The sequence below is a fragment of the Castor canadensis genome, chromosome 9 (genome assembly GCF_047511655.1).
Source record: "Castor canadensis chromosome 9, mCasCan1.hap1v2, whole genome shotgun sequence".
Lineage (NCBI taxonomy): Eukaryota > Metazoa > Chordata > Mammalia > Rodentia > Castoridae > Castor > Castor canadensis.
The window spans coordinates 121,444,793-121,459,218 of NC_133394.1; the positions used below are offsets into that span (position 1 = coordinate 121,444,793).

Sequence of the window (14,426 nt, forward strand, 5' to 3'; positions counted from 1 at the left end):
AAGTTGAGGTCGGTTAGTTGTTTCTGGCAACTTCCATGGCATCTGCATGACCTGCCTTGGTAATGGTGCAAGTCATCTCAAGGACTTTATGTTCTTCCCTGCAGAACAATTGCTCAGTGACCCTTACAACCATCTGGTAACTGTGATTTGCCTTAAATAGATGACCTCAAAGAAGCACATCTGACAATGTCACCCAGAACTAAGCCACAGACAGAGCCTGATAGCCTTTCCCAAGTAAGAAAACTGACCCCCACCCCTCCAAAAATAATGAATGGAATACGAGATTGATTTGAGTATTTTATTTATAAATGTACATTTACTATAAAAGCTGTTGCATTTTTAGACAACTTTTTATTGTATTTTTAATCTTTTTTTTTTACTATTTCTCAGAGGAATTTTGTAAATGAAAGTTAGTTTAATTGATACAGAACATTGGCCCACCCAGAACAGTAACGTCTTTTGGACGGACTCACAGAGGAGATGGATCATTTCAGTTCGTTAAATCTTACACTGTGTATAGATAACTAGAACACGCACTGCATTAATAACACTACATAGAAAGAAGGATGAAATGTCACGAAAGTTTGCTAGTGAAAAAACAAAGACTCACCCATTTTTTTCTTAGGAAAGAGAAAAGATAAGCTTTTGGCATATGAGAGAAAAAAAGTCAGATGTTCTTCCTTGGGAATCATAAATCACTTACTGTTTTTTAAACAAACACATTTACGTTATAGCTCAATAGAGCAGAGCATTTTTTTTCCTGGGGTCTCAAAGATTATTTGAAAAGAAATAGATCATACTCATTATACTGCATTGGGAAAAACAAGATCTAGTCTGCCGAAGCTGCCATGTAACCGACTCCAAATGAAATATAAATCAAATAGAAATAGAAACGGTTGGCAATTAGAATTTAGAAGATGTTGGAGGCTGTTCTGTGCTGGTGACTTGTGTTCATTATGGGAGAGCACGTTTTGCAGTTGCAGAATGGGGCTTTATTTTTCTTGACTCAATTCTAGCTTCAATACATGTACAATGAGTCTCACTAAGAAATATGTATAAATGGCTTTGTGAAACCAGAAGAGAACGTGCAATATTCATATAATCCTTACATAATGGATGGAGTTCTGCGTGTAAAAAGTATTCTATAAAAATCAGTTATGAATGACCATATTGTACATGTGTTGTGCATCATTTCTGGTAAAGTACTCTGCTAATATCATGCAAAGTGTAAACATCCACATTATCAAAATATTTAATAAAGCATGCAGGTGGTTAATCAAAATACTGGACTGAATCTGTACATTTTCAAAACGTTTTTCTTTTTCTTTTTAGTTTTTCCTTTTTTTGTTTCTTTTTCTTTAAATTTCTTTTTTTTTTTCTCCTATAAAACAGCAAACACCTCCATGAGAAGTCGTGGGATCTTGGAAGTGACTTCATCTTTCTTCAATGCACTGCATCCAGAATTCATCATTGACTATGTGCAACAGCTTCGCAATTTCTAAGGCACAATTTTAATGAAATGATGTATAAATTTCAATCAATAACAGCTCATCCAAATGACAAAGTGGTCAAAATACCTCCAGTGGCTGAGGAAATTTCTTCACCTATATGGAACCCACATGCAAAGAACCGTCTAGCATGGAAATAAATAATTGCTAGCCATACTCAGTAAGACACAGAAAAAATTATTGCTTACATAACAGAAAAAGCATCTACTTGATCTCTTTTTATGCCTATATTAACCTATTAGGAGTGTATCCATAGTCTACATTCACTTATTTGCCATAATTTTAAGGCAGAATAAATAAGCTCCCCTTTCCTCAGTCTTTAAGAAAATAGCCTGGAGATCTAAATTCTGATGGTTCTTAGTCATTTGATTCTTTTCTTGTCCAGCTGAAACTTATCACATGCGGCAGAAAACAAACCAGGTCTCCACAAAGAGTTCCTTTCTAATCTCCATGAGCAAGGTCCAGAATTTTTGAGAGTAAAGATGGCGATGGTGGAGGATGGAGGAGCACATGGGACCATTAAGAGCGGGCGGGGCACAGTCTGATATATAGGTTCTTGCTGATCACTTGCCAGGTCAGGGGCATTTGGATTCTGTTAGGATGGACCTAATGCTTTCCTTCAGGCCCTCCAGGAGAACTTGCAGGCAAAGGTGAGCAGTGTTCACATCTAATGACAGATTTACCTCGATGTTTCATACTCCATATGTCTCATATTAATTAAGTCCCTTAATTAAAGATTCCTAATTGACCCACCACTCGTTTGGACTTTAAACTTCCTCCCAGAGTTTGCAAATAAGTTTGGAAATGATGACTGAAATATTTCCTTTTTGTTTCTTCCTACCCTAGGGCAATGTCCCACAGTGGAAGCCTAGGACATTGCAAGGGTTCTATTTGACGGACCAGCCCCTATTAACGACATGGCTTCCATATTACACAAAATCTAACACTAACCGTGCAATAATTTATTGGTATAACTTCTACCTCAAAAGGTAAGTAACACAAATGTTTTCAGGATTACAGTATATATTATCAGACTAGTGTCTTTGCATTAAAACAAGTGATAGCTCAGAAACAGAGCTCACTGTGATGTTTAGTTTTTCTGAAATGCATTAATTTTAGCTCCTGTCTTAGAAGACCACACATCTCAAATTGCATGTCTTGCACTTCCTGCAGCTCAATTCTGTAAACATAAAATGTTTATTTTCTAGAAATACTAAAACATAAAAGGTTGATTGCGTCCTTTAGTTATTTCCCAAAGAGAGTAACACACTGAAGCCATAAGCCTGTTTGACCATGCTAAAACCTTTTTTCTTAACTATTCAAGATCATTACAGTTCAATATTCTTTTGTATATGTTGTGCAAATGCAAAACAATTCAAAAATCCAAAAAAAAAAAAAAACCAGGAAAAGGACACTGTGCTAACAAAAGAACAGATACCATCTTGTAGAAGAGCCTTTCAGAAATTAGATGAACCGAGAAATCCCTGAACTTGGGATTTTGTTAAGCAGTTGCCAAGGGACACCCTTAATAAAGAGATGGTCAGTGACCCAGAAGTTTGAAAACCACGTCACAATGTTGTAGGTTGGCCAGCACCTGTGACAAAGAGAACACAGTGACTTTGGTTTGCCAGCATTTCTTGGTTCAGATGTTTAAAAACTTCCCAAATTAACAATTACCTTTGCTAAAGTCTCTTCCCCTTGGGATAGGAGGTGTGTCCCACCCTGCTCCTTAAAGGCTGGTCTGGGGACACTCAGCACAGATATCACCTGGAGTTTGTTGGCAGTGCAGATCCCTGTGCCCCATCTCAGGCCCACTTATGATGCCAGGTGATACAGGTGCACTAAAGTTTAATTCAAGGACTTTGGATTTCCCAAAACCAAAGGATCACCAGTAAGATTTCTACTTTGTTCTCTGGGGCACATAAGCAAGAAGACAATGTTTTTTCTTTCAGTTTGAGTTTTTCTAAGGATAAATCCATTGAAACTGGAGGAATCTGACATATGACCTAGAAATAGGATTACTAGATTTAGCAAGTAAAAATACAGGACACTGAGTAAAACTTGAATTTTAGATAAACAACACATACTTTTTAAAACACAAGTATATTCCATGTGATATTTGGGACATACTTGTGTTAAATCCAGGAAATGGAATATTTAGGATATATTCACACTAAAAAAATTGATGGTTTATCTCCATTTCAAATTTTAAAAATTCATTGTTCATCTGAAAGTCAAATTTAGAACACTGAATTGGGCATCTTGTATTTTATTTGGCAATCTTATCTAGAAATGGTTAAGTTCTATATTTCCCGCTGGAATCTTCACAAGGTTTCTCCTTTCTTTTAGGCACTAGAGTTGTGATGCAATCACAACATGAAGAGACCCTGGGGAGTTCACGTTAAATGCATTTCATGAGAGCGACTGATGCAACAGGACACAATGTGCAAAGACACAGCCATCCAACACCCAAGCACAAATGGCAGGACTAAACACATGAAGACTTGCATCCTGACAGGTAATTTGTTTTGCACTTCCATTCCCATTTACATATGAACTTAAAAACTGTTTATGTTGCTTTTAGGAATTGCATTTTAATATGCTGTTATGCTATTTTTCCCTCCAAGAGAAAAATTTCATTCAACTATGACTAGTTACTTGAAGAAAATTGGATTATGTATTCAGGTTTTATTATTCCACAAAATGAAATTATTTTTGTTTCACTTAGAATGCTTATGATGTAAACCATCCTCTACATCAATCCATCTCCCCTCTTCTCAACTCAGTAAAATAAGAAAAGGAAGAAAAATGATTTTTAGTGATTTCTTCTCATTTTGATTCTTCTATTGCATCTGGGATCTATTCAACCAATTCAGGTACATTTATACCTTTCTAGCCAAATTATTATCTCCTGCACTTAGTGATTCCTGAGGTGTATTTATTTTTCAGGAACTAGGAAGGAAACGAGCCCTATTCTCATGCATGCTGATTGTTCTCCCTGTCAGGTGTTCACTTAATTAAAACTAGTCTAAAATGATACTTATATAATTATCTGGAAAAATAAGCATGGGAGAAGAGATAGGGAAGTTTTGAAAAAAGTAATTGGAGAAAATGTGGTCATTATTATTTGATATTAAAACATACTATGAAGTTACAATAATTAAAACTATTCAGTAATGGAGAATAAATAGGTTAATAAAACATAATAAGATATCCAGAAACAGACTCAAATACATGAGGACTTAGTTTATGATAAAGCTAGTATTTCAAATTAGAATAAAAGGGATTTATTAAGTGATATTGAACTATTCAGATAACTGGAAAAAAAGAAAGGCTGGACATCTACTAAACTTTTATACCCAAATATATTCCTGATGATCACATATTTACACGTGAAGAAGAAAGCAAAAACAATTCTAGGAGAAATCTCAGCTAAGTTTACTTATGCCTATGGAGTAGAGAGTGTTTTTTTTAAATAGTACACAAAACCCAGAATCCAAAAAATGCAAAAAAAAAAAAGAGAGAGAGATTTACCAAAAATGGAAATCTTTTGCATGAGAATAAATCACAGAGTAGAAACACCAGTGCTAATGGCCTCAGGCAGCAAATACAGCGAAGGGAAAATTTCCTTCATTTGCAAAGGACTCAAACAGATCAGGAGTCAACAGAAATGGACAGAGGATAGAGAAGCATTTTTGTGGAAGGGGAAATCTAAGAGGTGAAGAAACATAAGGAAAGGTGTTCAAAGTCCCAATTAAAGAAATATAGAGCAAAGCAGTGAGATTTCTCCCACATAATGGAGTGGATTTTTTTTTTTCAGTGCCAGGGCTGGAACCCAGGTTCTCATGCGTGCCATGCAAGCCTCCACCCTGACTTGCACCATCAGCCCAGAATGGAAAGTTTTAGCATTTGAAGATCTCCAGAGCCACCATCACCAAGGAGGAAGAAAGGGGCTTTCTCATGGGTTTTACAGAGAAGGTGTGCTTTCTTCTGAACAATAATTAGGCAACACATCTGAAAATGTAAAAAGTGCATGCCTTTTAACTCAGAGTTGCTACTGCTCAGAACTGTCCTTTGGGGATGCTTTCAAACATTCATCAAGACATGCCTTTTATATTTGTAAGAGAAAATTTCTTATCCTGGATTCAAAAACCTAATTTCCAACAGAAATGACAATGAATCACCCAACTTTTCAATTAGAAAAAAAAAAAAACTGAGATGAAAACAGGCTGCTGTCACCCAGAGGTGGGTGCAGGCCTGTTTCCTGTTGCCATCAGTGTGCCAGCACCTTGTGAAAGAGTCAGATCTACTGTGCTTTTCAAATCTTCCTCAATAGTCTTTCATCCGAACAGTGCCCTCTTCTGGCTCCATGACCCACATGCAACCTGCTCACTGATGTTGAGAAAAAGTGAGAGGATGGATGGTAGGGAAAAAATACTCTGAAACCTGGGAAGAAAGGGCTTTCTTTTTCTTCCTCATGTATAAAAGCAAAATAAACAGAAAATTTAAAAGTATGTATAGTTATTATACATTGCATATATATGTATATATTTGTATATATATTTAGTATATATATTGTATACTATTTATACCATACTTTAAGTGTATAAAGTACATGGTATAAAACCAATTATCATATACAGTACAGGTAAAAAAGTCCAGTTTGATGGCAGAAAGGTCTGTGTTGGAAGTGTTTTGACTTCAAGCTAAATGTATATCATACTTTAAAATCACTTGGGTTTGATTTAATTATTTCCCATTACTTAATTAATAGGCATATATAGCTCTGAATTTATTAAACCTATCTGAGACAGAGCCTCACTCTGGATCCTAGGCTGGCCCTCAAACTCGTGATCCTTCTTCTGGGATTACAGGAGTGAATCACCACACCTGGTTCTAATTTTTTAAAAAGTGTTTCTGCTGATAAATTTTTAGTAGAAGGTCTCCTGCTGTCCAGGTTATCAAGTAGGAGGTTATACTGTGAGTCAGAAGGATCCAGAAGCAAGATGCTGGCTAGTCTCAGACTTTCTAAACAGCAGCTGGGCAACAGCACCCTCTGGTGTCTCCAAAAGAAAAAGGAACCTTTTACCTTGGAGACCCAGATAGAAGATCCCAGGGCCGGCTGCTCAGCAAGTATTTGTTAGGATCTTATTATGTGCTAAGGTATTGGGAGCAGGGGTCCATAGAGAAGTAGAATCCATCATTTTGTCTTCCAAGGTTTTCAATTTGTAGGGAACAGAACCATATTATGCAATGAAACTCCTGAATGTCAGGCTTGGGGTCACTGATGAGTTGGTATTTGATTTGATAAACAGTGGGGAGCCACTCTTCCCATTTAACTGTCTCCAATGGCACTGGCCCTTTAAAGAGAGGTCTGAACAAAGGAGCAGAGTTTAAAACTTTAAACCTTCCTTCTGCTCACCAAGATCCCTATGGTGAGCTCAGGCCATATCTCAAAACTGGCCTGCAGTTTTGTTTTTTTTTTCAGTTTTACAAATTTTATTAGCATGTAATAGTTGTACAGGGGGATACACTGTGATATTTACATGTGTGCTTACAATATATCTTAGTTAGACTTACCCCCTCCATCAGTCTCCTTTGTCTTCCTCCCCCTTCTTAGAATAATTTCAACAGGGTTCATTCTTCTATTTTCACTCATGAATATAAACTATATCCACCATATTTACTCTCATTTGTACTTTCTTTATGCCCACCCCTCCCACTTGTACCCATCCTCAGAAAAGACCTATTTTACCCTTCTGTCCTTCATTTTTTAAAAAAAGTGTATATTGATAGTCCAAGGGGGTTTTGCTTTGGTACTTCTTGGCCTACAGTTTTTGTCTGCAGATGTGTTTATGCACTTCTGGATAAAAAGAATTTATCCACACTAGCAATAACTTCCAGTGAGAAACAAGGGTTATTTCCTTATTGTTTCTTTTACCTCCATCCTAAAAATCCTTGAAGATAGGTGTATCAACTGATGGGGGAAGTTTTTGAATCCCTAAATGGGACCTTAGAAAAGGCATGTGATGCTCCCACTCATCTTGTGTTCACTCTCCATACTCACTCCTCGATCGCAGGTAGCAGTCATTACAGTTCAGAAGACCATTGCGAATCCTAACATCCGTCCCACTGACTGCATCTCCCAGCTGTCCTCTACAAATCCCACACTATGGAAAACAAACAAACAAACAAACAGATGTTATAAGATGTGTGAGGATTTGTTTCTTTTTCCTGCTTACTTGCTGTTTATGTGAATAATACAATAATCACTTCTACTATTTCCACATTTGTTAAGCATATGTTCTGTGTTAGATACAACGTCAGGAGTCAACTTACAGGGCTGGTGGTGTGACTTAAGAAGTAGACTGCCTGCCTAGCAAGTGCAAAGCCCTGAGTTCAAACTCTAGGATGGTTAAAAAAAAAAAGTCAACTTACAAAAAAAGTGAAATATATTTTGAGCATGTTATCCTAATTCATTGCATTTCACAGAGGACAATGGTTCAGAGAAATTAGTTGATTTGTCCTGAGGCTGTCAAGTTGGTGAATGGTATTGCATTGATTCCAGAGCATATCCATTTAATTTTGACAATACACTATTTCTCAATCAAGATGGAAGAATCATTTAAAACAGATTACACCCTAGTGGCTTTAAATAAACACTTGGCCAGTGGATTATCAATTAAAACTTGACTTTCAATACCTTTAAAGGCTTTCCAGCATTGTTGCTAAATTCTACCCGATGAGAATTACTAAGGAAGAGCTATTCCATTTTATATTTCCACTTTAAAGACAGTGGTACCCACAGGAACAAATCTGTTGGGAATGGAATTCCCTTTAGCTAAGTTGACCTGAGTACAGAAGGGGATTATGAGAGATACTTTGTCATTTGTGCCAGAGAAGGTGGTACTGGGGAGTTGGTCCAGGTGCCAGCTCCTTGCCTGGGGATCAAGACCCAGCACATGTCTCTTGATCTAAGGACAAGTAGGGCAGAGAGAGGCTTCATCCAAATTATGTTACAAGTTATATCCATACCGTGTTTGGTCTATGACAAGGCTTGTTTTCATGTGATTACTGGTACAGTGTATTACTAAATTAATAATTTGGGGATGATTTCACTGACTATCCCTTAGCTTATGGGCAAAATTATTTTACTTATTTTACAGCCAAGGAAGCTACCAATAAGAAGTAGGACAGAATTCAAGAAGGAAAAAAAAGAGCATCAGCATTATGCAGAGAAAGAAATGACTCTTATTTTGAGGTACACAGATATTATTTTGAAAGGTTTTGATGACTGGAAAAAAAGTAATGCTGACACAGTAAAGCTTACATATTTTATAGTAAATCAGATAAAACCAGTTAGCTCACCTACTTACAGCAGGAAATCTGGTTCTAGAACCAGGGCTTATTTGTTAATTCATTCATCTAAACCTATTTTTTGATGCCTACTCTGCTAGGTACAGAGGAAATAGTGGTGAGTTGGAAAGATAGACATGGACTCCCTTAAGGGAGTTTACTGCTTATTGGAGGAGCTCAATAATGAACAAGAATCATAAAAGGATCTCAGGGCACCTATAGCAAAGGCAACTGACCATGTGTAGGTGAGCAGGCATCTTCTCAAGGGAGTGACATTCAATCTGAGGTTACAGACAAGTCATTCCCAGAGCTACATTTTATAACTAGCTATACCCACTACTTGACAGTGGAAGATTTTCCTTCTATGAGATCAACAAACAAAACCCTTTGACATGAAATCACAAGAATTTAAGAAACAGTAAGGATGTTACATTTCAAATAAATACACTTGACCTAAAAGATTTGGAAGCAACATTGTCACTCAGTGTCCCATCCTCAGCTTCCTGCTAGAGTATACACTCTTCAGCAACAAAAAAAATTTGGTAAAGTTATTGGACAAACCTATTTTTCTTCTTCAAACTCAACATTTCAAGGTGGATTCGGGATGGGAGAACTTTATTCTGAAGGATGGAGTCCACCCACACAGCCAGACCACATAAGAAAGGCCTTTAGTTTCCAGGAGGTATTTTTTACTTTTTTAAAACTTCTTTGTATTTATTTATTTTTATTGTTGTGCTGGGGGTACACTGTGGCATTTACAAAAGTTCTTGCAACATATCAAATATATCACACTTGAATTCACTCCCTCCACCACTCTCCTTTCGCAGGAAGTATTTCTCAACACAGGACAAGGTTGGAGGACACGGAGTGACACTTGCAGGGAAGGATGAGTACACACCCGGAAACACTGTATGTGAAAGTAGAGGTCCAGAGACTCGATGATCATTGCAGCGCCTTTTCCCAAAGCGAGCCGGCACGAGGAGCACAGCTTCTTCCCGCTTATAGACCTAGGTTAAAATGACATGCAACAATAAAATTGTTAGCTTAGCATAATTGATCACACATACAAACATAACCTCATGGAAAAATGAAAACATGGGTTTTCACAATGCTTGTATCATGAGCAAAATGAGAATTCCTGAGCTGACAATGAATAGGAAATGAAGCATTAGATAATCAATGGCAAACAAGTGTTAGACTGACTGTGAGCGGCTACCACTGCGGGGTTGAATCTGGGGTGTGTGTGTGTGTGTGTGTGTGTGTGTGTGTGTGTGTGTGTGTTGGTGAGGTAGCCTATTCAATTCCCAGAATGATTCAGTATATTGATCATGTGTTTTTATAAACTTTAAATGACAATCACATTTAGCTCTACTAAGGCTCCATTGTTGCTTTAACATTTTCCATAAAATGTCCTCTGACCTTTCAGGGCATTTTTTGTTACTTGTTAAGAAAACAACATTTTGTTTGTGACACAGCGGGGCAGGTACCAGGCAGAGGGCCCCAAGACGTGGGTGGAAATCCTGAGATGTGCTGTAAGAACCCACTTTGGGTTTCCCTTCCACCTGTAGGACCAAAGGGCTTGATGAGCCGTCTCCACTGCAGCTTCCAGTGCAAACGTGGCATCTGTCATTTGGGGACTTACTGCCTCTGTAAGTTTCAAGCCCCTTAAGGGGATGGCTGCATCTACCTCCTGTCCACCCCTGTAGCCTTCAGAACAGAGTTCACCAGTTGACCAGAAACAAACGCAGATACGAGGTGAGAGGACACCGTCAACAACCCAGCTGAACCTAGATGACTGTTCTCTTAAGGAAGACTCCCCACAACTAGGGACAGGCAGCACTGAATCCTATCATCTGGGAAGCTCTGCGGATTTCAGGAGACGTCTTAAAATATGCCATTTGAAAGCCAAGGTGGTACAGAGGGACAGAGGCAACAGAAAGGAAGACATAGAAAAGAGGAAGAGCTGTCCTAATCAAGCCCTATTTATTAGGGTTTCCCTCTTATCTGGTAGTTAAATGAAATTTCTCCATTAATGAAAACTCAGTCATTTGTCTTCAGTGGATGGAAACTCAGGCAGCTTTTAGGGATATCATGGGACTCAATTAATGTCCAGAAGCCATCGTCAGAGAGCTAGAGTAGGTTAAAAGAGAAAGATGGAGTTTCATTTCCCAGTCCCCGCCCAGATCCCCTGCAGCAGCCATGCGGATCCAGCCTAGAAGGGCAGCCGTCTTGGAGGGAAAGGCGCCTATGAGGAGCCCGACAATCGTCTGGTGGTTTTTATTATTAGACTGCAGGCCCCACACAATGTAATTAAAGCCTGTGACCATGGCCACGCCAGCGTCACACACTTGACTTTTTCTACCGCTGGCTTATGAGTCTGCAGGCAGCTGGGGAATGTTTTCCTTACTCCTGCCTCTGTGTGGGGGAGAAATGTGGACAGACAAATCCCTCACAGTCATATTGCAAGCACTAATTCAGCTGGAATCACAGCCGGCAAGTTCTAGATGGAACAAGCAGCCTCAGGAAGGCTTGCTGACCTCTTGTACCTGTTTGGTGACTGGCCAGGAGGCGTGGGAGAAGAGGGGGACCAGGGTCCAGCCTGGAAATTCTCTTGAGGACTTTTCCTGTAACATGGTAAAGAAGCCAAAAATTATGACAGTGAAGAGAAGCCCAACTCCACGGGAAAGGATATTTTAGAACAAATTAATCCCCAAAACTTTCTGGGCAACCAAATCAGAAATGACAGAGTTCACAGAGTTCTCTAGTGTTTTGTTTTGTTTTGTTTTTTGAGACAGGGTCTTGCTATGTAGCCCAGACTGGTCTGGAACTCAAAATTTCCTGCCTCAGCCACAGTGCTGGTATTACAGGCATGTACCATCACCCCTAGCTTTGTGATTTTTTTAAAGGACAAAAATAGTAATTTTGTCTCACAAGGATTATTTATACACAGCTGATATGAAATCAAAACCAGGCTGGCATGCTGACTTTGATGAATAGAAAAGGGCAGAATAGTTTTTCAATTTTTATTTTTTTGTTAAATTCTTCTTTAGTTAGAATTGTCCAACAGATTTTTTTAAGTTGTTTACCAAGCTGATTTGCATGATGAGTTAGATATAAAAATTATGGACTTGGTAGGAGGACAAAGATGAATAGGGACACAGGGGACTCTTAGAGAAAGCCCAGAAATACAGGGCAGATCTTTAATATATATATACACACACACACACACACACATCTGGCTTTTTGAGACAGGGTCATATTATGTAGCCCAGGCTGGCTTTACACTTGTGATTCTTCTGTTTCCATCTCCTGAGTGCTGGGATTACAGTCCTGAACCACCACAACTGGCTCAAAATATTTAACAGTCATTATGACATGGTCAGTGAAAGTTGGAATGGTCCCCAGCATAGTTGTACAGGTACTGTGGTAGCATGGGAGTCTGGTTTGCAACTGAGTTGTCAATTCTGGACTCTGGCTTCAACAAGTTAATTTCATTTGTAAAGAAAGTGCTAGAACACAGAAAATGACACGAAAAGAAAAATACCAACACAGGTGTGAATAGAGCACCAATCCCTTTCTTCTAATGACTATTAGTCTAACTCTGAGAGCCCCTGGCCACTGTGACCTCCCTCCTCAGGCAGTGCTGTCTTCTCTAAAATGTCACATGCAGTCCGCTCCAGTGTAAGTGCCACTTTTTTTTTTTAAAGGTTGAGAATCACTGCAATAATCAACAACAATGAAAGCACCTAAGAGATTCCAACTTCTGTTGATTCCGGTATCACACACATCTAGAAATGAAACTAGCAGGCCTAAGAGAAAAGGGGGACATGGTCCAAAAACTGCACTGAGGTAAAGGAAAACCAAAGAAGAAAATGAGCTAAAAATGAATTTTTCCCTTGTAACCCAAGTTATCATCATCACCACGTACATTATATACTACTTATTATTTGCAGGGCACGGAACCTGGTGAGGCAGGTACTATTATTCCTATTTTATAAATGAGGGAGGCAGAGAAAAAGTAAGTTACATTTGAACCCAGGTGGTCTGGCTCTAGGGAGAATTATTGGTTTAAGCATAATGAATGCTATATTTTTGAAACTGTGATTACACGGAACCTCTGGCTTAAATATGATCTTGCTGTAAAACTGGGGGTTCACTGAGAATCCCCTACCACTTAACCAGTGTAGTACTTTGGGTAAGTTTTTAACTTCTCTTTACCCCATTCCCTTATCTGCCAAACGAAAATAGCCTTATAAACCTTCTTTATGCGGTGGGGTTCAGTGAGTTGGTTTATGGGAAATACAGTGCCTATTATACAAAAATGTTTCAAAAATGATAGGAACTACTATTATTGTAAAAATAAAACACTTCTTACAAAATTAAAATGTAGCCTGGGATAGAGAACAACAATTTTTTCATGAAGCAGTATTTGTCCACATTCTCTGAGACAATTTAACTCAAACAAATGATGAATACAACAGACTTGCAAATTCTTTCCAATATTTAGTTTGTGGGTTAAGAATATAACTCTCCTCTTATAAATCGATAAAGTCACAGTGGGCATTTACTTGCCAGGAAGCCTGCTTCAAACATTCATGAATATTTGTTACTCAAGGAGAATAAATGGAAACAGAGCACAAATGCTGCTACATGTTGCCATCTCACACTTGTTTATGTTTTCCCCTTCTAAGTCAACATACTTTTTTTTTTCTAGTTTAAGGGCTTTATTTAAATTTTTTTTATTGTTTTATTATTCATATGTGCATACAATGCTTGGGTCATTTCTCCTCCCTGCCCCCACCCCCTCCCTTACCACCCACTCCGCCCCCTCCCTCTTCCCTCCACCCCCTCAATACCCAGCATAAACTATTTTGCCCTTATCTCTAATTTTGTTGAAGAGAGAGTATAAGCAATAATAGGAAGGAACAAGTGTTCCTGGTTGAGATAAGGATAGCTATACAGGGAGTTGACTCACATTAATTTCCTGTATGTGTGTGTTGCCTTCTAGATTAATTCTTTTTGATCTCACCTTTTCTCTTGTTCCTGGTCCCCTTTCCCTATTGGCCTCAGTTGCTTTTAAGGTATCTGCTTTAGTTTCTCTGCATTAAGGGCAACAAATGCTAGCTAATTTTTTAGGTGTCTTACCTATCCTCACCCCTCCCTTGTGTGCTCTCGCTTTTATCATGTGCTCAAAGTCCAATCCCCTTGTTGTGCAACATACTTTTTTAAAAGGAATGGCACATCCATCTGATTTGTTACTCACTTCCGCCGTTCACTTGGAGACTCCATCTGATGGTTAATGCTTTTATCCAGTGGGAGGGTTTTTGGCTTTACGTCTTCGGACATGTGCGTTGGTGGGTTTGATGTCTGCTGATTCTGGGGTGGGTCTGAGGCCAAAGAAAGAACATAAGCTTTGTGCTCACTAAAGTCACCTTTGTGCCTTGTAAGTCACCTTTCTTTAAAGTGCTAACGCTTGCTGAGGTCTCACAGAAATTTTGTGTGGGCTGTGGGCACACAGTGGTTGGAGAAGCCAGTGTAGTCACTGCACTGTGAGTTAGTTCT

The 14,426-nt window shown here is 38.6% G+C and overlaps 1 protein-coding gene across 26 annotated transcripts in view; it reads right to left on the bottom strand.

Moving 5' to 3' along the window:
• Positions 1-284: 284 nt before the first annotated feature.
• Limch1 (LIM and calponin homology domains 1) overlaps positions 285-14,426 on the bottom strand; it is a 321,805-nt gene continuing 307,663 nt past the window's right edge. For 11 of the 26 annotated variants that reach the window (XM_074042353.1, XM_074042352.1, XM_074042358.1 and 8 more), the window contains 5 exons: positions 14,128-14,251; positions 11,402-11,488; positions 9,763-9,871; positions 7,576-7,678; positions 285-3,102 (listed from right to left, as the gene is read on the bottom strand). In XM_074042353.1, the coding sequence (XP_073898454.1) occupies positions 3,077-3,102; positions 7,576-7,678; positions 9,763-9,871; positions 11,402-11,488; positions 14,128-14,251 (449 nt within the window). In that variant the 3' untranslated portion in view covers positions 285-3,076. The remainder of the gene's footprint in view (positions 3,103-7,575; positions 7,679-9,762; positions 9,872-11,401; positions 11,489-14,127; positions 14,252-14,426) is intronic. The other 15 variants (XM_074042364.1, XM_074042367.1, XM_074042370.1 and 12 more) reach the window with 2 other exon arrangements.